The sequence below is a fragment of the Sus scrofa genome, chromosome 5 (genome assembly GCF_054392235.1).
Source record: "Sus scrofa isolate SSC_HxYL_T2T_F1_AM1 chromosome 5, Sscrofa_HxYL_maternal_Yorkshire_Landrace_v2.0, whole genome shotgun sequence".
In the NCBI taxonomy this organism is placed as follows: Eukaryota; Metazoa; Chordata; class Mammalia; order Artiodactyla; family Suidae; genus Sus; species Sus scrofa.
The window spans coordinates 57874679-57900099 of NC_139387.1; the positions used below are offsets into that span (position 1 = coordinate 57874679).

The 25421-nt window shown below is 32.6% G+C and overlaps 1 protein-coding gene across 43 annotated transcripts in view; it reads left to right on the plus strand.

The window, feature by feature from the left end:
- The window catches only part of C2CD5 (C2 calcium dependent domain containing 5), a 91767-nt gene that overhangs the window by 27331 nt on the left and 39015 nt on the right, over positions 1-25421 (plus strand). For 4 of the 43 annotated variants that reach the window (XM_021092212.2, XM_021092218.2, XM_021092215.2 and 1 more), the window contains exons 8-14: positions 1460-1611; positions 4625-4816; positions 6705-6790; positions 7379-7411; positions 12617-12725; positions 15783-15848; positions 25073-25187. In XM_021092212.2, the coding sequence (XP_020947871.2) occupies positions 1460-1611; positions 4625-4816; positions 6705-6790; positions 7379-7411; positions 12617-12725; positions 15783-15848; positions 25073-25187 (753 nt within the window). Of the gene's footprint in view, positions 1-350; positions 476-1459; positions 1612-4624; positions 4817-6704; positions 6791-7378; positions 7412-12616; positions 12726-15782; positions 15849-25072; positions 25188-25421 lie in introns of all 43 variants that reach the window. The other 39 variants (XM_021092216.2, XM_084956555.1, XM_084956553.1 and 36 more) reach the window with 14 other exon arrangements.

Genomic DNA, 25421 nt, shown 5'->3' on the forward strand with positions numbered 1-25421 from the left:
GTTTTCTCCCTGAAATACTGTTTAGTAAGGTCTGCAGTGATCAAAATAATAACAAACATTTTAAAGCAACTAAAAATCCAAATCTTAGTCTTTTTCTTATTTCCAACTGACAGTTCTGCTTGCTATTTTCCTTATTCACAGTTCTAATTTATTAATCTGACTCTTTATAACTATGTTCTAACAAAATAATTGTTCTTCTTTTTAATTATAACTTGTTTTGTGCATGCTAGGGATTAAAAAATAATTCCTCTCCCCTAACTAAATCTCCTTTGAAATTATTTTAACATAACTTTGCTATCTGTTGTATGTATTGTTTTCTTTTCTTCCACTTGGACCACAAATTCCCTCAGGTCTCCGCTGGTTCATCCTCCAAGCCATGGATGCCGATCGACTCACAACAGTCCAATTCACACTGCTACTGGCTCACGACTTACTCAGAACTTCTCTGTGTCTGTTCCCACTCTCATCTATACTGGTACGAGACTGCTCAGACTCCAGAGCTGGGGAAGCAGGCCACGGGCAGAGTGGCTGCAGAGGGCAGGCAGGCAGGTAGTGTAGGCAGGTACCACAAGTCTTTGCTTCCTCCTTTTCTTACTCCTAGTCGAGCAGCAGTGAAGAAATCCTGTATTTAACCGCCACAGAGGCTCTAACTACATGGAAGTGAAAGTGTTCTTCCAGCTTCCAAAGTCTCTTCCATAGATCCTTTAAGAACCCTATTTTGTGTTATGTACACTGTGGGTTTTTAGGAGAATACTCCATTGTGTATTTTTGCCATATTTCTGCATTTGGTTAGAAATAAAATTGTTGATTGGACTCTAAATGAAATAGCTGCCAAAACTTCCAATTTGTTTTTATTTATGTATAAAACTTGTTACAGTGGGTTCTGTTTCATTCTGTGGAAGAGAGCTATTGGAAAACAGGTAAGCGACTATTCTACATAAAACGCAATATTTCTGTGTAGCTATATTCATTTTCCATTCTGCTGTGTTTTTAGCTGTGGCACTCTTGATGCTATAGGATAAGGAAACATGTTTTTCTTTTCAAGATATCTGTGTGTGCAAATATAAAAACTATTGCAAATATTTACACACACCATTTGCAGTCATCATTTTTCTTTTGTAACTTAAAAAAGCATTGTTTGTTTGAAAGTATTTTTAGTCATGTGTTTATTCTTTTTGTTTATTTCTTCTTTTATATTTTTTACCCCCTTAGTCTGCCATTTCATGCTTTTTTGCGTTTTTACTTGGCTTATTAACTGTTTCAATGCAGATAATTTTTTATCTGGAGAATGATGAATGGTTAAAACAGCAATTGGATGTCTTTGCCCTCATACCCAGCTCCACACTTAAGAAATGACTGCTGGCCCTGCCCCAATCTTTTCCTGGTGTTTGGATCATGCTGCCTCCATCAAGTCCTCTGGCACATGATTACTTAATATTTTTCCACCTTCTTCTGGCAGGATTCCCTTCAATGAAGATCCCAATCCCAATACTCACTCATCAGGACCCTCAACCCCTCTGAAAAACCAAACTTATTCCTTTTCACCTTCCAAGTCCTACAGTCGACAGTCCTCTTCTTCTGACACAGATTTGAGTTTGACACCCAAAACTGGTAAGGCGTTTCCACTCACCTTTTCTTTTTTCTTTTTTTTCCAGATTTGTTTCTGTTCCTTATTGGCTTTCCATCCAAGCCTTTCTTCCTGTTTTTGGCCACTTATGTTAAAAGATAATGTGACTAATGATCATTTTCAGTTGCTACAATTAAAATCTGAAAATTTTGTACAGTTCAGAAGTTTATCTTGTTCAGAGATTGACATTTTGTTGGTTTAATCATAGAGTAGATATGAAGTCCAGGATTTATTTTTGCATATAGACATTTTTCATTTCATGCTCATGAAAGAGGAATAACATCTTAAAGCATTTGAATAGAAAGTAACACTAGTAGCTTGCAATTTAGTTCCTCATGCAGTATAAGCATTTTTGAATTCATTGTTTCTATTTCTGAATTTAATTCTAAGATTTTATTGTGAAAAAAAATCTTAAGAACAGCTGAAGTGGTTATATTGGAGTATATATAGCTATTTATTAACTTCTTGTTGGTTAAAATGTTTGTTTTTTGCTAGTCTTACTCTCTAGGTTAGAAAATAGCTTTTTTGCTTTACTTTTCTTGCATTTTTCTCAATGTATGAAATTTATAATTTTTCCCTCTTCTGTTTGTATTTTGATAATCTGAGTTTTTGTGAATATGCTTTATGATCAAATTCATTAAAAAACTAAATTAGTTTCTTATTCCTTAAAATAGAATTAGCTTATTTTAATCATTAAATTTTTCTTCTTAAGAAAAGTAACAAATACATAAAACATCTAAAAGTTAAAAATTTTCGGTTTCTGTAGATAGCATTTTTGTCCGGGAGTTTCTTTGCCAGGTTAACGACAACGTTTTGCCTAGTTCATGTTTGCATTATTTCAAATTTATTATCTTTAATAACCTTGTTTTTGTGTTGGAAAAGAAATTTATAAAATGACCCCAGATTTTATGAAGACAACGAAAAGAACTCTAATTCTAGAACCACTGCTACTTTCAAAGTTAAGCAAGGACATTAAAAAAATCCTGTAGATATAGTATCTATTTTTATAGATATAGTCACAAAAATGTAAAGAAGGTAATCATTAGTACCTAATTTTTTGAAAAGAATAGCTTTATTTTTACATACATAATTATAAATAACATCTTAAATTAATTTGATAAATTGATAGTAATGATTGCTTTGGAGTATGGCATCTTAACTGTATTGTCATAAAAACTGAGCCATTGAAATTGAAGTAAAGTGATTTTTTTATTTTGTTTTACTTTTAAATAAAGAATGAGATTCTGGTCTTGAAATTTATGACAGTCAAAACAAGAAAGACTTTGGATAGTATTTGAAAAATATGTCTCTTAAAAATATTTTTTAGGCACTGTCCACTGGTTGTTTATTTGTATATTTCAGGCCACTTTTCAGTATTCTTATTTTTCTCTGCCATACCACAGATACAAATTTGAAAGTATTTTCTTGGTCTTTCTTTTTTCCCTTATGCACCAAAGGGCCAAGCATAAAGAAGATTGCCAAGTAATAAATTAACTGAACCAGACTTCTCTTCCTTCAGCTTTCTAGTAGGCAGTCAGTTGGAAGATTGCCAAGTAATAAATTAACTGAACCAGACTTCTCTTCCTCTAGCTTTCTAGTAGGCAGTCAGTTGTATTATCAATGAAAACTTACATGCAATTTTTTTCTAGCTCCAAATTTTTGTTAGTTTTTAGTTTTTAAAAATTCATTTATAATAGAGGTATTATTCTTGTGTATTTCTATATTTATAGGCTATCTCTAAATAAATTATTGTTTTACCTGTAGTTATTCACTACCTCAGTTACATATTTATAGGATAATAAAATTTTTTAGTCCTCTGGCCTTATCATGGGTCCCTAAAAATCTTTGAATACTCCTGAGGAGACTTCCTATTTCTCATGGAGATTTAAAGTTACAATATTATGAATGTTCTAAAATTTCTAAAACTGTAATTCAGCATTTTTTTCATGATCCTCTCCTTTCTAATTTATTTGCATATGCAAATCTGTTTCTTAAATAGAATAGATAAGTTGTTTATGATTGATTTTGTTATATATAAATTGGAGAGCCAGAAATAGAATAAAGTTAACAAAACTTATGCTGAGAATTGTTTTCTTTCTGTGTGAACCACCTTCAGATGAGTCTTGTTTTTTAAAAATTTCATATTAATTTATTTCTGTGGATTCTGATTTTTTGACATTTTACAAGGTTTCATTTTCATTTCTTTTTTCAAGTACTCAACTAGTAGGAGTGGAATTTTAGAATGCTAGTGTTAGGATATTGATTTGACACCTGGTTCAAGCTAATTTTTACTTTTTTTGGTCAGGCTTTTTGCCATGTATGTTTTTTGTGATCTATAGGGTATATTTTTGGCCTTAGGTACTCAAATCTTTGTAAATGTAAATAGTACTATGATCTGATTTGAGTATTTAAACTTTTAGAGGAAAAATAAGAGCATTATTAACGTACATCTCGAAGTTGGACAGGAAGAATATTTTATTTATTTAAATTTAACAGCAACTGTCTACTTAATGTGGTAGGAAGTATTTTATTATTTATAGGTATTCAGTTAAAATACTCATAAGTGATGTTTTAGTAACATTTGAAAAACTTTTTACCACTTTAAATGATTGTTTTTATTTTAGACACATTTTTGGCTTTAAAAAATGTGTTACATTTTATCCTTATACATCCTTAAGCAAAAAATGGCAGATAATTTAAGTGTTTTTAAGAAGTCAGCTAAAAGTAATTAGAATGGCTTACAATCCTTTGTTAGTGATTTAAAAAATTTTAATGAATGCAGAGCTTGTAAAGGTTTTATTGTTTTAGACTGACTTTTATTTATATTATGTTGAATAGATGATCTTGCTAAATGACTTCATATGCTTACTATAATTTGTGTATGCATTTTACAGTTCATTTTTACTGTTATGTTTTGCTTCATCATTGCTTTCCTTATTCTGCATTTTCTGGTCATCTTCTGAATCTGCATCTTTTCTCTGCTACTTTCCTCCACAGCACCTTACCCACAGGGGCCTAGGATTTACCTGTGTCCCAGCTCCCCCCCTCTCCCTTGTGGTTCCCTTCATCTTAAAAAGTCCTGTCTTCTCCTCTCGGAATCTAGCCTTCCCCCTCATCCTTCTAGCCTTGTCAGCCCAGTTCTGAGGAAAAGTGTTTCTTTCAGTGAAGAGCTGTTCCTGGCTGCTTCTGGTAGGATCACATTATGTCAGATTTTTAATCCCTTAATTTTAAATCATCTTTGAAAAAAATTATTTCATACTATAAAGAAGTATGGGTATTTTACATAGGATGTACTTATGATTTTTCTTACTGGCAGACGGAGTTAAATGATTAGAATTATCATGAGGATTACTTGACGGATAATTATGAATATTCTGCTACAGTTACTTTATGTGTTAAAAATTATATGTCTATGTCTAAGGACATAGATCTGCATATTTCCAGTAATTACTAGGTTCTCATTACTAGAGTTTCTGATTTAGGTGCTCTACTTTCTTTCCCTTCACACCAACTCCATTCATGTGGGACCTATGCCATCACGTTGCTAAACCATATGGTTACATTAGTAAATTATTCTGTTTGAATCAGTTTAAGTCTCATTTTGGTGATATTCTTTCATTATCCATTTTTTTTCTGTCCATCGCATTAATTTTCAAGTTATTCTGCTGTATTTTTCTAATATTTCATTTCTCTCTACAAAATTACATTTTATTTTATGGCTTTCAGTATGCTTCATATAAAGATCTTAGTTTCATTTCTGTGTTTAGTATGGTATAGTCTCTAAAACTTATGTTTAGGCTACCACAGGAAAAATAAATTTCTTTTTTATTTTTAAAGAACAGAATGGGACTATACACATGCTAACCTTTGTTTCCTTATCCAAGAACAGCTAAAAATGTACAAGTAAATTAGTTCATTTTTTAAGTCACTGAAGTAAATCTGCCTGTTACGTATCTTTAGTTTTGAAAGGTGGTACTAAACTATTAACTCTAGTTTGTAGAGCACTGACTTCTCACCTGTTCCCTGCTTTCTATAATTCTTTGACCATAGTTGGTCCATTAGTATTATCAAAAGAATAATATAAGGTAGGGAAAGAAATTTAAAATTAAGTCTTTAAAAAATATGTCTAAGAGTTTGGGAAATATAATTCCTTCATCCATAACTATGTACATTTGTGACATGTCTATTATACGTCTGCAAGTTCTGTTTTTTAAAAAAATTATGTTAATTTTTGGAAATGAGTGTTGAAAACTATAATATGAATATTAATACTGTTTTGTCATGAATGTTATGCTTAGGATTGGGAAATTATCAGAAAATAGATGTGACTGTATTTCAGAATTGCCTAAAATTCATACTTTTTAGAGAATTTTGGAATATTTCAAATAAGCCCAATTATGCCTTTTCTCTCTATATTTACTTTTATTTATTTATTTTTTATTTTTACTTTTTTGCTTGTTTTAGGGCCTCACCTGCAGCATATGGAAGTTCCCAGGCTAGGGTTTGAATTGGAGCTGCAGCTGCAGGCGTATGCCACAGCCACAGCAACGCAGGATCCGAACTGTTATCTGTGAACTACACCACAGCTCATGGCAATACTGGATCCTTAACCCACTGAGTAAGGCCAGGAGTCGAACTTGCATCCTCATGGATACTAGTTGGGGCACAATGGGAACTCTTATATTTACTTTTAAATCAACATTTAATGTTTCTCTTATTATGTCTTTTAGTATTCTCAAATTATTTGCATAGTGTAAGTAATTGGTATTATTTATTACTAAAAGAGTCAACTTTAAAAATGGAATAGTATACAAAAATTTATCTTAACGTAATTTTAAAAATTATTTTTAGGACAAATTAAGTCCTAAACTAGCTATGAGCAGTAGGACTTTGACATTTTGCTTGTGAAGAAAACTTTGTGAATAAAATAAAATATGTCCTTAGGTATCATCATAATACCTTAAGTGGTTTGATTATTTTAACAGATTTTGACTTATATTTATGAATATGAACGCAATTAAACGTTCTGTTTCTCTAGTTGTTTTTTGGTTGTTATTTATGTACTGATGTTCTGTAGGAATGGGAAGTGGTAGTGCTGGAAAAGAAGGGGGGCCCTTTAAAGCTCTTTTAAGACAACAGACTCAGTCAGCATTGGAACAGAGGGTAAGAATCACTTAACATTCTTTATTCTTACACTGTTAATATGATTTTGTTATGTTCTTCATGTACTTAGAACTTATTTTCAAAAACCTGTTTTGGTCATGTACCTACCTGTATTATTGTAATTTTAATCCAAGATGTATTTAAGGTATCAGAGTAATTTGTTTGTGAATAATTACTTTTAATTCAGATAATTCTATAACTATTTTAGTTTTGTCCTCCAGTCTAATATTTGGAAATATCTGTTGAATAATGAAATTATTTCTATGTTTACATTAAAGTTATATAGAAGGAAATACTAGGTAATTTTCTAGAAAGATATTTTATTGGTGTTAATAATTCTTGGGCATATTAATATATTTATTTGCTGAGGTGATTTTTATCACTAACCAATCTCTTAGGGGTAAGATATGTACAGATTATATATTTCTACAGATTAATAGAAATTATGAATATGGTTGTTCAGTATGTGAATACATCTCTTATTTATTATAAATTTAACGCTAAATATGCTGTGTGGAACAATGAATAGTTAAAGTGTTTGGATGATTTTCTCTTTTTTTATTTTTCTGTATAAACGTCATTGCTAAGGGAGGATCGCCTCATAGGTTCTGTAGAAGGCGGGTATGTTTCTAAACATGTGTGAGAGCCTATTTTATGTACTGGTAGCTTTTCTAATTTTAATCTTGATCATTTGAGTTTTATTTTAGCTTTTAACAAATGTCGCCAGCTTTTTTTCTTTTCATAATGCAAAGTTTGTCCTTTTTTAAAAATTTAATAGCACTATTGAGGCTTATGTTTTTTTTTTTTTCCTACTTAACTAATACAGTGCATGATTTTATGTCATGTCAGTTATTTTAAGGCACAGTTCCATAGCTTTCATTATGTCTGATTTGGAATTTATAATCATTTACATTCCTTTAACATGTTCCATTTTACACTATCATTAAATAAAAAAAAGATGAAACGTAGCAAATGCCTATAAAAAGATGCATTTTATGAAACAAAGATATTTCTCTCCTAGACGTTGGTTTTGAGAAGAGTGTTTTTCAGATCCTATTATGGCATAGGACGAGCAATTCTTTTAGACTTTTCTTGTGCTGAAAGTATCTGTGTATGCACTGTTTACCTTTTAGTCAAGGCTGGAGAGAACAGAGCTGAACTATGCAGTGTTGGAACTTTAGTGGTACCCAGTTCTTTGCCTTACACCCTATCAGGCAGCAGTTGCCTTTGAGCTACTCTTACTTCTGGCAAGCATACCAACTACTGATATCAAATAGCCCATCTAAACATTCAAACTATATGTTGAAACTAGATATAGAAGAAAGACTAATAAAATGGGAAGAGGGTCAGGGTAAAGGTGTGTGTGTCCACTTAGACTTTTTAGGCCAGGATGCTTTTGCTTTTATCACCTCCCCTCTCCCACTTTTACATTCTCTAGAGTCCCTTACATTGGAACTGTTTTCTGTAATGTAATTATCATTCTAGAATTCACATGAACAGAAAAACTTGAGTTGCTTTGGCATTTGATATAATGAGATTTTTGCCTGTATGTTGACACCGTGACTTTACTGTCTGTACTAAGAACTTGAAAATAAGCATCTAGCTTTAAAAAAATACCCAATCAATGAAAATTGTTTTGGACTTAGTTTGGATAAAATTTATGTTTTCAAATATACTGTTAAACATTCTTAAAAATTTTGACACATTAACATATTGGTCATACATTACTAGATAATCCTCATGGCATTAACAGAAAACATGGGGAGAAGTATAGTTTTTATTTACAATTTTGTAAAACCTTAGCTGGCGATATATTTACATTACCAAACCTTGCAGTGGCAATTACCTGAATTTGTGAGACTCCCTCTCTACCCTGTGTACATAATAAGCAGAAGAAGCATTATCATGTTTAGCTTTCCAGTTCATCTATGGCTGCCATTAGTTACGGGAGACGTTTGTGCTGAAGAATAAAGAATTCTCCCTATATGTGTTCAGATATGCCTTAACTCTGCCAAATTGGTCTTATCATTTTATATATTCTTTTAAAAATATCCATTTCTACCCTCTTGCTGCCCTTAACAAATTATATGGCTTTTTTTTTCTTGTGCAAAAGAGAAATTTTATTTGTCCGTCATCTTTTATTTTATGAGTTATTTGAGTAACAGTCCTGAAAAATAAAAGTTTTTTTTTTCCCCCTCTCACAAAAGCGTTAAAAAATAAATTGACATGATCTTGGTAATAGGTATCAAATTATTGGGAGATGAGAAATAGAGATAAAAATTTTATTTGGATTTAGGTTCCACCTTTGAACCATTTGAGGTAAAGCAAATAGATTTATTTTTTCAATATGATTCTTATTTTACTTGTAAGAAAAATGAAGTTACTTGTTGGATTCTGGGATGTATATTTTTCTTCAATAAAGAAACATAAATGACTTAGTTTAAACCCAGTATTTCTCAAATATATATTACCATGGAATCTTCCATTTAAAATACCTATTAGGAATCCACTTAGGAAACTTAGGTATAAAACATACTCTTTTGATAAATTATAATCTTTTCAGAAGTAAGGATAAAATTATATAAGAAGTCATAGTAGGAATCTGGCATGTAGTTTTATATCTAAAAAATGTAGTCTGGTATCTTGGGATAATAAAAAGAATCTTTGATTTCAAGAAACAAATTGCTTAAATATCTTTAAGAAGAATCCTATTCAGATCTTAAAAAAAATATCCATTTTGTTCTCAAAATTTTCAACTGGCCTGTCTTTGAGCACAGGCTAGTAAATGATTTATGCTGCATGTACTTGGCTCATTTCAAAGCGTCAACATTTGAAGTCTTATATAGGTTCTACAGGGCAAGATACTGTAAATATAAGAGTTTTCCAGAGAAAATGCCTTCTGCAGTCCCTAGCATTCCCACTGAAATTGGGACATTGAAAGCAGGATGTCCTTGGGCTGATCTTAAGGAAGCTGTTCTTTTCAGTGGAAGAGAACTTATAAATTCATGAGGTATAATAGACTAGAGATTAAAGTTAATTCTTTAACTCTGTGTTTTAACCAAAGATGTCAGGAAGCCAGGTGATAAAGTTTGCTGTTCAGAAAGCACATAGGCCCTCTTTACCTCAATTTTTCACCTGAAACATGAAGAGTTGATAGTATCTCCCTCTTGGGATGTGGAAAGATTGTAAAGCAGAGTTTTAAGATACTGCACACAGGACTGAAATGTTTTAAGTACTCCATAGTGGTCACTGGAGATGGTGGTGGAGATGATAGGTATTCAGCAATCAGCTGAGATACTGGCAGTAGCTCTTCTGAGAGAGCTGTCTGAAGATGGTAGTTTTGGTTTAATAATGCCATTGTTTTTTCTAAGTTAAGTTGTTTGTGTTGAAGTATGCTGACTGGATGCCCTGGGGATGGTTAGGACAGTTAGAGTTGGCAGGATGGGCCTCCACTTCTTTGGGCAGCCATTCCCCTGCTTTTTCTGCGATGACCAGTTCTTAAATGATGGTTCCTATCTTATCTCTTTATCCCGTCTTCCAGAATTTTCGGAGAAGAGTCAAAGGATCCTGAATAGAGAAATCATTTAGGTTCTTTTTTTCATACTTATCTAAAATCTTATATTTGTTTTACAGTTTGGAATTTAGCTAGTTATTTTTCAGTTTTAGGTGTAGGTACTGCTTTCCCTTTAGCTGCAAAAATGTTATTTTCAGTGTCTTTACCCAGAATATTTAAAAGATTAAGTATAAAGTGCTTTTTAATACTATGCTATGGTAGTTTGAGGAAAATTTGAAACTTCATACTTCTTAAAATTGAAAAAAAAAATCTTAAAGATGTAACTTATTAGGTAAAATACTCAAGTTACTCAAGTTTCTAAAACATAAGCTTACCTGTACATTTCACATTTAAAACTTGTATTTAAGAAATTCATATGTAAATAAGGAGGCATTTTGACTAACCATTTTATCAGTAAAATTCCTCTCCGATCCTCTCCCTTCTTTTCCTTTCCCTCTACCTATCCGCTGGGCCAAACTTGTCCACTTCCGTAGACTGTTTTTTTTTTTTTTTTTGGTCCTCCCCCCCCCCTTTTTTTTTACATAGCCTAGATTTTTCTTGCTCCTGTTAAAGATTACTTTTAAATTATAGTAAATTTACTTCTAAATATGTTTTCGTCTATGTATGTGTGTGCGTATATGTGCACGGACACACACACACACATATATTTTAATCCTGTATCTCATGGCTTCCTGAGGCGTGCAAGATTGTTTGCCTTTGTGCTTGATGACTCCAGGTTGCTATGCTGTGTGAATTTTGCTTTGGTCAGTTCATATTCTCCATGCTTTAAGCAGCCAGTCAGTAATCTTGCTGTGTTTAATGTGCCTGCTTCTGGAAGTATTCTATATCTCTTTATCTCCTAGCTTTTATTTTGCTGCATTTAATCTGCTCTGGTCCAGAAGAAAAAAGATACCAATAGATTTTAAAGTGTGTTCCTAACATTGTGTATTTGTAATTACTATATGACATGGTACAAATAAGGTCTATGGGGATCTCTTACAAATGAAGGAGTTAGTACTTGGAACTATAGCAGTTTGTTTTGCATATTTTCCAGTTCTCAGTTATGTTCTAATAGCTGAAGCTACTGGCTTCTGGTTAAATAAGTATGTTAATCTTGTTGCCACAAGAATCAGATATTAAATTTCCTTTACTTGCGTCTGATTTGTGTTAACATGAAAGGCCTGTGTATTTGGGCAGCCATGGGAATTTCCCTTTTTTCCTGGGTGCTGTTTCAGTGAATTTCCTTTCTCTGCTCTACCACTTCTCTCTTGCATGCTTCTCTTTGTCTCTAAATTGACAAGTTTGATGTCCCTGAGAGAGAAGGGGAGAATAAAGCCTGGAAGAACCTGTAGAATTTTATTGCCTCCCTGTTGTTGTCTACATACCTCTCCCCTTTCTTTAATATGCATTTATATACTTAGATTTTCCCCTGCTGCCCCTGTGTTATTTTTTAAAATTAGGCAACTATTAGTTGGTTGATTAGTTAATTAATTCCTTTTTGGTCACACCTGCAGCCTATGGACGTTCCCAGGCCAGGGATCAAATCCAAGCCTCAGCTGCAACTTACTCTGTAGCTGCAGCAATGCCAGATCTTTAACCCACTGTGCTGGGCTGGGGATTGAAACCATGTTACCTCAGAGACAATGCCTGAAGGTACAGAAGGTAATTCTGTACCACTGTGGAAACTCTGCTGCCCCCATATTGATAGAGTAATAATCTCATACTGCAGTTCTCTGCCCATTTGAACTTGACACTTGTTCTTCTCTTCACCTTTCTCTGTAGGTCTTAACCTGTCCTGTTTATCCTCTTACTCCTTCTTCAGGCCCACATTCTTTTAGATTCACTGCCCCAGGCCTTCAGTTTTTACCAGTAGCCTGAATGTGCATGTGTATGTGAGAGAGAGGCTACCCAATAGAGAAGTTAGATGTGGGGTAGCATGCAGGCAGATTACCCCCATCTTATTGCAGAGTTGTGTAAGAGTAGGACATTGAGTGGAAGGAAGAGTTTGTTCAAATATCTTAATTGCAACTCTGAGAACATTTTTTTCTCATTGAGGACTGATAAGTATTTGGATGTGGTATAATATGATGAGAAAACGGATTCAGGAGTCTAACATCCAAGGAAACTTTTAAGTACAAAGCATCTGTAATGTATAATTGGTAGCCTTTTATTAAGGGGTAGAATTAATTTTTTCTTGTGACAAGATTTTTAACAAGCATGGTTTTATATTTGACACGTGGTCAGCTGTATTTTTCCCCCATTCTTTCTGCTAGGAATTTCCATTCTTTACCTTGACGGCGTTTCCTCCTGGATTTCTTGTGCATGTTGGGGGTGTTGTTAGTGCACGCTCTGTGAAGCTTTTGGATCGTATCCACAATCCTGGTATGTTCTTTAAAAGTTTGTTTTTGATGATTCATTTACTTATATTGTGACTATTAACATTGGGATTTTTACAATTTTTAAAGTCAAATCTAACCGAAAAGAGAAATGAAAAAGGAACTGTAAACTGGTATATGCTGCTTTGAAATATTTTCAATAATCTTAATTAAAAATAAACAAAATGGAAGTATATATTTTAGTTTCTTTTTTTAATACAAAAAAACAAATATTAATTCATTTTTGACTAAGGTGTATCACAAGTCACTTTTGAGTCAACTATTTTCTTTGACCCAGGCAGATAACAAATTTTGCAATTTGATCATTATGGCCATTTGCTTAAGATGTTAATTCTTTTCACTAGCAATAACTCTTTAGGGATCATTTGAGTAATTTACTTATTCATAAAAGAAGTATTCTTTTCTTTTTGTCTTTTTCTTTTTTTTTTTTTAAGAGCTGTATTGGTGGCATGTGGAAGTTCCCAGGCTAGGGGTCGAATCGGAGCTGTAGCTGCTGGCCTATGCCACAGCCACAGTGACGCAAGATTGAGTCGTGTCTGTGACCTACACCACAGTTTACAGCAACACTGAATCCTTAATCCACTGAGCGAGGCCAGGGATCGAACCTGCGTCTTCATGGATATTAGTCAGATTCGTTTCCTCTGAGGCGGGATGGGAACTCCCAAGAAATATTCTTTTAAAATGTAATTTTAAACACTGTATAGAGTACCTAAGAATTTTTTACAAAACAACTGCTCTCTTTGGGTTCTTGGGCTCTTTTATGTAGCTATTTGTTCTATATGAGTGAACAGGAAAAAATAGTAACTCACTTCTTTAAAACACGGGGTCTTGATTATAAGACAGTAAAGTCATCCAAGCCCCAGTAATTTCAGGCCCTTGGATTAGAAGTGCTTTAGTGATTTTTCTAAATGTAAAATAAGTGTGATAAGTGTGGTAGGAACTTCCCATAAGGGATGTGTTCTTGCATCTCTCATTGACTAGATGCCCAATAACTTGCTCAAATCACCTCGTATTTTGATGATATGCCTTAAACCTGAAGTTGTATTGGTATTCTTACTTGGAATATATACATATATATATTTGAAAAATTTAAATTGTCGCTCCAATAATCCCTTCTTGAGGCTTGTACTGAAAGCTATAAAAAGAGAAAAATGCTTTGAAATTATTGTATGTAAAACACAGATAGTGATTTTGAGGGTACAGAACATTACCATTCTTTGCGATTTTTTTTGGCCACAGCCACAGCATGTGGAAGTTCCTGGGCCAGGGATTGAACCAGCGTCACAGCAGTGACCCAGATCACTACAGGGCCAACACTGGATCTTTAACCTGCTAAGCTGTGAGAGAACTCCTCTTTTAGATTTTTAAAAGATTTAATCTGTGCGCCATGGTTTGAGTTAAACAGAATGAAATTTTTCTAGACCCTGAACAAGACTTTAGAAAAACAATACTGGCTAAGATTATTTAATGCTAAATCTGAGGAAATACATCTTTTAAGCATCAGTCTTTTCTTTTTCTTCTCTGGTTTATTATTTTTTTTCCTATTCCTTATTTTGTGGGTCAATTTAGGATCTTTTCTTCATAGCATTTGTATATTCTGTAGTAATTAAAGGCAAATTTAGACTGATGCCAGTTTAAAGTATTGGGACCTTGAAGACTATGCCATGTAACCTGAATTATTTGGAAAATGCAAGGAAATACTGAGTTAAGATACCTGACATTAACTGGTGACCCAAGGCTAGTTACCTGTGTTTCTGTGTACCCTTGACTCAAATATTTTGATAGATGGTACTCACTTATGGATATAATAGCTCCAAAAATGATTTCAAGAATATGTTCAGTTGTTGGTGATGTCTTCTATTTACTGAAAACATTTTGAATTCATTGTTGCTTCCATGTACTCTGAGTAAGCTGTAGAGTCTGGGAGTTACTTAGTTAAGGTTACTTAACTAAGTTCAAATAGAGAGTCATATTTAGAATTGCATCACTTTCCCCCCATCCAAAAAATTTGGGGTTTTTCATACCTGCTAACTCATTCTAGCTGTGTAAGAAATGTAGGAACCCAGGCCCAGGGAAGAAAACACTAATCCTTCCTTATTACAGAATATGTTTTGTGTATTACAACTGCTCATCCATTCTTTTCCTTTCCTTCCTTATCAGAATATTTTTTCAATTCATGTGTAGAAATTCTCATTTACTAGTGGACTATTTTCCTGAAGATTATGGGCATATATGTATAAATACTTTCAATGGTGTATATAAGTTATACTTTAATTTTGTTTCATTTTCAGTTAAATATAAATCAATTATATATTCTAATGGTTCAAATATTACATTATTTTGATGTAATTATTACACTCTTTGAGTTGTTTTTATGTATGTATTATGCATTAAAAAGGAACATTTGTTTGACATTTTATTAATCTCCAGGCCCCTTAATTATTTATGAAAAAAATATTAATTTGTTGAAGAAAGCTGAATGTTAAAACTCATCATCTACCATAATGATGTATTACTTTAATGATACCGAGTTACTTTGCTGAGGGAAACTTATGATGGATGAGATGCATGTGCTAATGTTGAAAGTGCTGTATTTGCACTCTCAAATGAATCTTGCAGCTATTTTTTGACTAGTGAATATAGGAAATTTTCATTTCACACTGAGTATAGAAGGAAAAGTCTTATTTTTAAACCACTACCACCTGCTAACTCTATGGGTTATTATTTCGGAGTTATTTCTTTTAGAATTTCATCCTTTTTAAATATTAAACAAACAAGGTTGTACAGTAAGGGAAAGAATGGGGTGGTCTTGAAAATCAAGGTAATTATCTTAAATAATTAGACTTCAGTTAATGTTAGATTATGATAGCATGTTCCTTCTTCTCTTTCTATTTCTACTTCTTATTAATTCTGCTGTCTCTGTCTTTCTAGTTCCTGTCGAGTGGTATTGTCAATTGTGTTCTTATTTGTAGTGTTTTTTGTTTTTTTTCCCCTACTATTCTGCACCTAAAACTGATCTACTAATTTGCTGTTTTGAACTCAGCCTTTGTCGGAATTATGGGTAACACAAGATCTTACAAACTGCTAGACTGGAATAGTTTCAATTCAGGTATTTTAATGGTCATTCAGTACTACATATGCTGACAAAAATTATGGCAGCTCAGTGAAGTTTTTAGAAATGTTCTAGATTAAATAGGCTTAATGTCAATTCAGTTATACAGATTCATTTTGGAATACATATGTTATAACTTGTAATTTTTATGGAATGCAATTATAAAAATGTGTTAACTAAAATGAATTAATCAAAAATATAGAATACCTAAATTATGAATGTTTTATATTAGGTGATTAACTTTCAGAATGATAATTTTAAATTATGTTTATTACATTTTGGTCAGTTTTTTCACAACAGCTAAATGACATAAGCATTAGCTTTATGAATAAGAAAATATTAATTGTTAAATATATTGTCTAAATATTAAATGACTAGTTTGATAATCTTAAAGCATATTTAAACTTCAATTTAGATTTGAATATGTTCAGTATTCTATAAATACTATAAAAGTATAACGGTTAGCACTTTTATTTATGATTCTAGAAGTGTTCCAAAATTTGGTAAGTAAGAGCAGATTTGGGGGGGATTAACAGCTTTCATAAGCTTTCCTCCTTCCCCTTCCACATGAGAATATATATTTTTCTTTTAAGTAATTTTACATATGGATATAGTTTGTAGCTTTTAAAAAAAACTAAGATAGTTTACAGCTGATGATGTGGTTCAGAGTCAAAGCCAATTTTTCTTTTTGATAAAAGCATATTCTCTTGATATAAATATCCATATTTTAATATGATTTCTATTTTAGAATTAAATAATAGAGCCATTTTGATTCAGTGTCAGAAATAGGTGTTTTTGCCTAGAGAACTTTTTCAGTTGTGTCAGAAAGTACATCTATTTACAGAAAAACAAAAACAGAAACTCCAAGTGGCTCAGCGTTTTAGATAATATCCCATAATCTTTTCAATATTGTAAACTTTTTTCGTTCTTAGGAGTCCAGGATGTAAGTTCTGATGTAAGTAATGCATGTTTGACTATGAAGTAACTCATGTTCATCATATAGAATTACCTAAAGTCAGTCTAGTAACAATCTGATCAGGTCCAACCTTTGCAAATTTAGACCGACATCAATTGGTAAATCTTTAGGGAGATTACCTCTATTTCCTATCCAGGGTTTCGCTAGCATGTTACCACATTGATTAGCATTTGTAATATTACTGCTTTATACTTGGTTTTTAGTAAGAAATTAAAAATACCTTGCTGGATTCACTTAAATAAAAAATAGAATATATTTTAAAAACATAGATTAGTGTAATGGGCAGAGAAAAAAGGACTGCGAGGGCATTGATCATTAATAATTTAAGGACCTAAAACCTTGTGAAGACAGAGATGTTTAGGATGAGAGATGTGTTAGAATAGTTTTGGAAAGGGGAAAAGACAAAAGTTAAATATTATAGATGTAGTAAAGTCTTTGTCCCAAGGAAGCAGAATTATAGAATTTGGTGAGGAGAAACATGGTTGAAGAAGCAGTATATCTTGCCATCATTTAAAATAAAGCCAAGTAGTAACTGATGAAAGAAGGGATGGATTTAAGTTACAGCGTCTTAAAAGAACATAAAAGATGATACTTTCAGTTTAATGTGCTCATAGTTGTATGCTTTGGATTGAGGTGTTAGAATCTTTCTGGTAATGGTTGGTACATATTCAGAAATCAGGCTTTTGATGTTAGTATAAGAAAAATAACTTGATAATTCAGAAAAAAAATATATTTGGTAAATATGTTCAAATCATGTATGTTTTTCTCTCTAATTAGGGAATATTTAGCCACTCCTATCCTGTATTACCATAGAAAATCAAGAATTGACCACATCAGTAAGAAAAGTAATTATTGATACAGTCTCTGTTTATGCTAGAATTGTTCATCAATACTCTATTTTTTGGACTCCCTGACATCAGGCCTTGTATGATATATCATCAATTTATTTATTTATTTTTAATTTTTTTGGTCTTTTTGCCATTTCTTGGGCCGCTCCTGCGGCATGTGGAGGTTCCCAGGCTAGGGGTCTAATCAGAGCTGTAGCTGCCCGCCTACACCAGAGCCACAGCAACTCGGGATCTGAGCCGCATCTGCGACCTACACCACAGCTCACAGCAACGCCGGATCCCCAACCCACTGAGCAAGGCCAGGGATCAAACCCGCAACCTCATGGTTTCTAGTTGGATTCATTAACCACTGCACCACGACAGGAACTCCTATATCATCAATTTAATAATAGCCTTCCAAGAAAAAAGAGAAGGAAACACATGGTAGTCAACCATATTTACTAATTATTAGACATTCTTATTTCAGAAACATTACAGTGTAGAAAGATAAAGGAAAACGTTTTGTATCACACAGTAATGTTTCATGAAGTAAAGTATTCATGCAAACATGCATTAGAATTCTATTTTGTGCCATGCAGTTTGCTGGATAATAGGTGTCCAAAGGTGCCAGTCCTCCTGTTTTTAGAAAGCTCGTATTCTGGGAGGTTAGAAGAATATGTAAATGGCTTACTGTGGATATGGTGTGATATAAGATACAAGAATTAAAGGGGAAGGCAGGATTAATGCTCTGTGCAGGGAAGCTTGTAGAAGTGGTAGTTCTTGAGCTCAGTTTTAGATGATATATGGGAAATTCACACAGATTTATATTTCAGACAGTTATTTGGAGCCATGTTAACACAGTCTTTGAGTGTAGTTCTGAAACTTCAAGCATTTGCAAAGCAGTATCCTAGCCCTAACTGTCTGATGTTTACATACTTATTTTGTTTGCCATCGAATACAAAATGTCTCGGTTAGTTTAGCTTTTTCCCCCTGTCCTGCTTTTTTCCCCCCTGTACTGCTTTGTTGTCTTAGTTTTATTTATTACAGTGCTAAAAAATATTTTTATGGAGCACTAAGAAGGGAACTCAATTTTTGAGAATTTATTTAAAAATTATTTAAATAAACTGTTTAAAAATAGATTAAAGAAATTACGTATTATCTTGTTTTGTTTTTCTGGTCTGTAACAGACTTTGAGAAAGACGGAATGAATCTTGCTGCTAGGAGGGAGGATGTACCATTTGCAGATCTTGTGTGTGACATGTCAGGAACAGGAGGTGCATAGGAATAAGGCAGGGTTGGCCATGATCACGTTTTATAGGATGGAGAGTGGATTTAAAGGCAAGGCTAGAGACAGACCATTTAGTGGACTGCAGTGGTCCTGGCCAGATAAGTGACCTAGGATTTGGTGGTGATAGAAGAGCTAAAGGTTTATAAAGCACTTACTATGTGTGGTACATACTCTTCTAAGTGCTTTATGATTGTAGGTCATTTAATCCTCAAAATAAAACCCTGATATAGGCTTCATTCCTACTTTGTGAATGAGCGATATGAAACAGCAGTTTTTCCCAAGGTAAAATAGAAAGTGACTGAGCCACAGTTTGAACCTTACTACTTTGGCTTCAAGGTTTACACTCTTAACCAGAAATTTATGGAATACTTCGCCACAGGACTTGGGAATTAGTAGAATGTGGTAGATGAAATAGGCTCATGGCAGTTTTCAGCTGAGAGAGAGAGAGAGATTATGATTATCCATGTGTCTACAAGTTTGACATCCCAGGCGGCAAGTGATTCTGATCTTTTGGAAGCTCAAGTCAGTTTGAAAGTTGAATTGTAGACAGTATTTTAATAGTAAATTTTAATAGTCCAGCTCATTGTTTCCCAAATGGCTAAGATTTTTTTTGTCCTTCTGAGTTTACCACTAAAAGTATTTCTGAATAGCGCACATATAGTTTTTTTTTTTAAATTACTGATACATTTTTTAAATTGAAGTGTAGTTCATTTACAATTTTGCGTTAGTTTCAGTATCAGTGAATGTAAGAAAAATTGTTATTCTATGTGTAGATGCATATCAGCTTAGATATTTTTTGGGGGGAAGTGACAAGAAGAAACATAAAGTAGTTATATACTGTGGTTTGAAAAGTACTAGTTTGAAATAGCATATAAACTTAGATGATATTTTTAAGAGAGTTTTTTAAGTCCTGAATTAATAAAACAAGATGTTTGAAATTTTCTTTTGTTTTTGAGAATATTCTAAAAAGTTTATTTTTAATGTTTTGGATAGATTGTAGGTTTTAAGACATTTTAGACTGAAGATTTTTTCAATCACTTATTATAATAAATGAACTTTTGCTGGTGATCATGCAAGCTTTAGTGGCATGAATTTACAAATGTGTTGCTCTTTTTTTGTTAGTTTTCAAAATTTATAGTTTAGAAATTTTACTTTATTTTGGGGGCAAAAATTAATAGTTAAGAACCTAAGAAAAGTATACTTGTTACTTTAAAAATATTTAATTTTAACAAAGTGTGAGTCAGCTGATGTGTAATTAAATATTCATAGAATATACATATCAGTCTGATCATCCAAACTTTTTTGCAGTGGATGTTTGTGGAGTGCGGGTACCACATCTTGAGCACATTATTGGGGATTGGGAACATGAGTGTTCACCCAGGCAATTATCCTGTTTACATATCCAGTCTAGGCTATTTCTTATACTCTCTTGCTCTGTGTGTGTGTATGTGTGTGTGTGTTAGTTAAATGGAGATAGGCTTTCTTAGAACTTGAATTCTACTGATCATCTCAGCAATTATTATTTTTCTATATCTGAGAGACACTCATGAGCAGATGTGAAAACTAAGACTAAAGTGCTTAAGCAGCTTTTGGGTTTTCAGCATTTTAAGAAGGTTTTCAGGAAGTAGATATACAGAGTTCAAAGAAGGCTTAAATACAGCATGTATAAGTGAGCTTTTCTTTATATATAATGTGACATGTAATATACAGTTTTCTCTCTATACATAATGTAACTGGGTATTCATTATTAGTCATTCTTTACTATCTGTAAAAAAAGTCAGATATGTAATCTTGTGAAATTTCACTCTTTTTATAGATGTATATGTATGTACTAATGTAACTGGATATTCCATTATGTTATTATAATGTAAATGTAATATATCAGTCTCTCTTTGTATAAAATAATGTAACTGGGCCCCAGTTACATTATATATATATAAAGAGTGAAATTTTACAGTTAAGGAGGAGATTACCTATTTTACTTTTACAAATAGTAAAGATTCCAGTTCGGTCCAGCATAGATTGTATTCCAGCAACTATCCTAACATTCCAAATTGCTGTGTCTTGATGTTTGCTCTGAATTTGCACACTTCTTCTATAGTGAGACTTCTTTTTAATCTGGTACTGAATTCCCACCCAGTTTGAGGTTATATACTCCCTTGAAACTGAACTCTCTCATTTCTGTTTCATTAAGGGAAATTTATCTTCTTCGAAAGTTGTTTGGGGTTGAAATAGTATTTTCAGGTATTTGAGAATGTAGCTTCTTATGCTGTTTATTAATAAGATAGACTATCATTGTGATGAAAATCCTACCTAACACTTTGATTTTCTCTCATTTATTTTAAGATTAGATTGAATAGCTATCCATTTCCTTTTTTTCTTTAAAGCAGATTAAAAGATTCCCAAGGACAAGAGTTACTCTCTTCTAGAGCTATTTAAAAATAGAACTAAATTTAACACTTCAGGTAGGCAGTGCAAGTGTGTAATTCCCTAAAATCTCCAAGGGATTGAGTTTTATAAAGGCATGTTATGTTGAGTTGTTCTCTTCTTTATTTGTTGAACTATAAATGACTACTGTCATTTTAGGAATCTTTACCAGTGTCACCTATACTTCAAAAATAAGATAAAATGCTAAAAAGATGGCAAGATATCAAGCTATGGCCATGCCCTAGAAAAGTAACAGTGGTAAAATGAATTAAACATGATACCAACTCAAGTTGAAGACATTACCCCTAAAAAAAGCATCAGTGAGGTATTGATCTAGAGCTCAGTTCATACCTATAATTAAAAGGATATATTAAAAGATTTGTGGTATTATCTATGAAGAGTTTTGACTGATAGAAGAAAAACATAAAATAGTATGAAATATAATTTGTATCATAAATTACTAATATTTCAAAATGATTTTTTACAATTCTAAATAAATTATAGATTATTGGGAGGAGCATTGTATTTAAAGTGAAGGTATTTTTTTTCCTGACATCTCTGAAGTATTTATTTGCAAGCCTCACATCTCAGCTGTATGTTCTTCAAGTGACCAAATTATATCCAGTTTCATGTACATGTGTAGGTGCCAGTAAATTTTTAAGCCAGACTCTTTGCTTTGCCTTTTACGTAAGTATGGTAAATCCTTAGTTTTTACTTTTGTAGAGTGAATAAAACAATTCAGATTCACTAGTGTGTTTCCTATAAGAAATCTAATAAGCAGTTTTTAAGCTTTAAAAATTCCATTAATAGGGATTAAATACTATGATATTTCCAAATTTTCAGTGGAGATAAGTTAGGCTGAATCATAATTACTATTTGAATATTCTCTGGCTTATTTCTGGCATAAGTATAATATAGGCTTTGAAGATAAATTTAATTTTTCCGTAATATTAAATAAATTGATTTAATTTTATTTTAAACAACCCCTAAATTTAATAGCCAAAAAAAAAAAAAAAAAAAAATTCATCCTTTGGCTTCTCGCTTACAGTTGTAGATAATTATTGTTAATCCAATTACTAGTTTGTGATTAAGTGCTCCCTACTGTATGCTTGCCTTGCTTTCACCTAGAATACTAGGGCCATTACTTTCTGTAACCATTTCAGTGAGCTGCCATAGTTTTCAGTCTGTACTGTCACCTGATCCAAGCATGCGCCAAAATATCCACTGTTTCTGGCTCCTGTCTGCTGAATCTGCTTTGCAAAACCCTTCGTTCTTTGAGCTTTTGCTTTAGTCAAAAACCAGATTTAAGAAATTCTTTGGAGTGTGGACATATGCCATTTGCTTCCTTAGCTCTCCTGTTATGTAACTCTTTAGCTTTTATTAACTTGTAAATACTTTATTAAATACAACAATGGCATCCCATGTGCAGTTGTGTGGCTCATGTGTCAAAATAAAGGCTGCTTGTGAACTTGTCAGAGAGTATGAATGCTCCACTTGCGCTGCATTCAGCTTTTTGTTTTGTTTTGTTTTAAATCAGCCACTTATTCTTTCATAGTGTTTGGTTTAAGTATCTGATTATTTTATGTGTTATACCAAGGTAAGTTTGATGTAAATAAACTTTGTATTCTATGTGGTTATATGTATCTCATAGTAATTATTATTACATACTTTTCATTTAGGCATCCTGGCCTTTCTAAATAAATAGATCTTGAACTTAAAATAAGTAGCTTCCTTCACTTTTCACTAATTAAAAAAGCCCAATATTGTGGATTACTACCTGTAAAATTCATTTTTAAAACAGAAAAGCCACTATGTATTATTTGTGGCAAGATGTAGGCAAACCTAATGTGAGAAAATCATTTTTATAAAAATATAGTATACAATTATTTGGTTTAGCAAAATAATATTTAAAACTTCTGGAATGGTTTAAAAAGTAAATAGCAGGTTCTACTATTTGAGAAAAGTTAGACTTTTTATTTAACATATTTTTTCAGGAAAATAATTATTTTCTAAACCGAAATATATTTATTTGTGATATCTATTTTCAAAGAATCATAAATAATTTGATAGGTTGAATAACTACTTGAATAATAGCTTGTCTTATGATATTAAAATTCCCTATTAGGAAAGGATGATATTAAGTAGATGTCCAAATTGGTCTGGAAATATGTTTGTCTTCAAAAGAGAGAATGAATTTGAAAGTCTATTTGTGCTGTTAATGTCTACATTTCAGTGAGGAATATGAAGAAATTCTTTAACATAATAGCGTATGTGCAAAATAGGGCTGCCTAATTGTCTCACACATTTCTTAATTCATAATATTGATTGCTAACACATATTATAGTATTTTCTATTTCTTTCCTTCTTTATTTTATCTTGTACTTTGATCTTTTCCTCAGTTTCCTGGAGTTTGCATTTCTTTCTTTTCTTCTGAAAGAAAGTTTTAGGGTAGCTCTGTCTTCGATCCAAAACTTTAAAATCAAGAACTGGCTGGCGTCATTTGTAGTTCTGGCTTCTATCTCCTCATTTCTCCTTTTTGCTGATCTCCTCCCTGTGGAGGAAACAAAATTACATCATAGGAATGTGAGCTATAACAAGCCTTTTAACCTTTCTTTACTTTGCTGTCTTCAGTAATTCACTAGTGAGTATGATTCTACTTATTCTACTTATTTTTGAAAAACGTATTTGAAAACTGCCATGTACTGAAATTCAAAAAAAGAAGGCTTTTGGATTAATTTTCAGTCTCAATGGTGCCTTTTATGTGGAAAATTTACAGTAAAAGCTTAGTATCTTATTTAGAGTTGGTTAGGTTTTTTCTATTTAAAATTGTTCCCAAATGGAATTGGCCACAAAAAGAAACAAATTAGGATATGCTGATTATAGACTGTTTCTGTTTTTAACATCTTTGCGCATAAAAAGTTAATATATATGCAGCTGCTGTTTACCAGTAGTTTGCTGCTAAATGCAAGTGATTAGGAAGTGTGTGTGACAGATGCTCCATTTATAATGCTCCATTATAAACAATATTAGACTCCTCTATGGTAATAAAATGCAGTTCTGTGATTCTAAAACATTTTCTTAATGACAGACCTATAGATGGAGTTACAGTGTTCTGTCAGAAATTTGTCCTTATATACATTAACCAGATTCTTTGTATTAATCTTTTAAATGTATTTGCTTTCTTTATTTTGAATTGGCCAGTCACTTTGCTTTAGGGCCTGTATCTCTAAAGGATGGCTATAGATGGCTTTCTCTTTTTTAGCATTGACAATTATTTGCCTTGGAAAGAAGCCAGAATATAGTGCATTGTTAAAAATAGATACCAGAAGATGAAATCACAATTTACATTAAATTTATGGATATGGCTCATAAGGTGTTCACTCAGTGAGGTGAGACATAAAATGTCCTCTTGGTTTAAGATTAGAATCTGGAAACTCCGGGTCTACATTTTAAGTTGTATCTAATTAAATGCATTCCTGTAGATGTCCCTTAAAGTAATAAAGCAAATAGAATTAGGTGGTTTATTTTCTATCAAGTTTAAAATGTTACACTCTAGAGAAGTAGCATTTAAAGATGTGAGGTTTTAAGAGCTGTTGTAGAACAGTACTTCTTTGCCTTCCAGAGTATGCTTATTTTAAACATTTCTTGTTCATACAGACAGTGTGGTATTGAATAGTGAACTGATTTAAAATTTATTTTTCAGATGAACCAGAAACTCGAGATGCGTGGTGGGCAGAAATCAGACAAGAAATAAAATCACATGCCAAAGCATTAGGCTGTCATGCTGTAGTGGGCTACAGTGAGTCAACTAGCATCTGGTAAATTATGATAACTTGATTTTCTAGATGCTGTAATTTATAGATTGTTGCCTGAAAGGAGAAAAGCTTATTCAAATATAGAAGAAAGAAGAATAGTGGAGTGATTCTGGAGCATGGGCTTTGGTAGAGAACATCAGACCAAGCTTCTTATGCCATTTTTGCTACTTGATGTGAAACTGGAAAGTTACTCTACTCGTCTGAGCCTCAGTTTATACTTTAAAGTGGAGATGATAG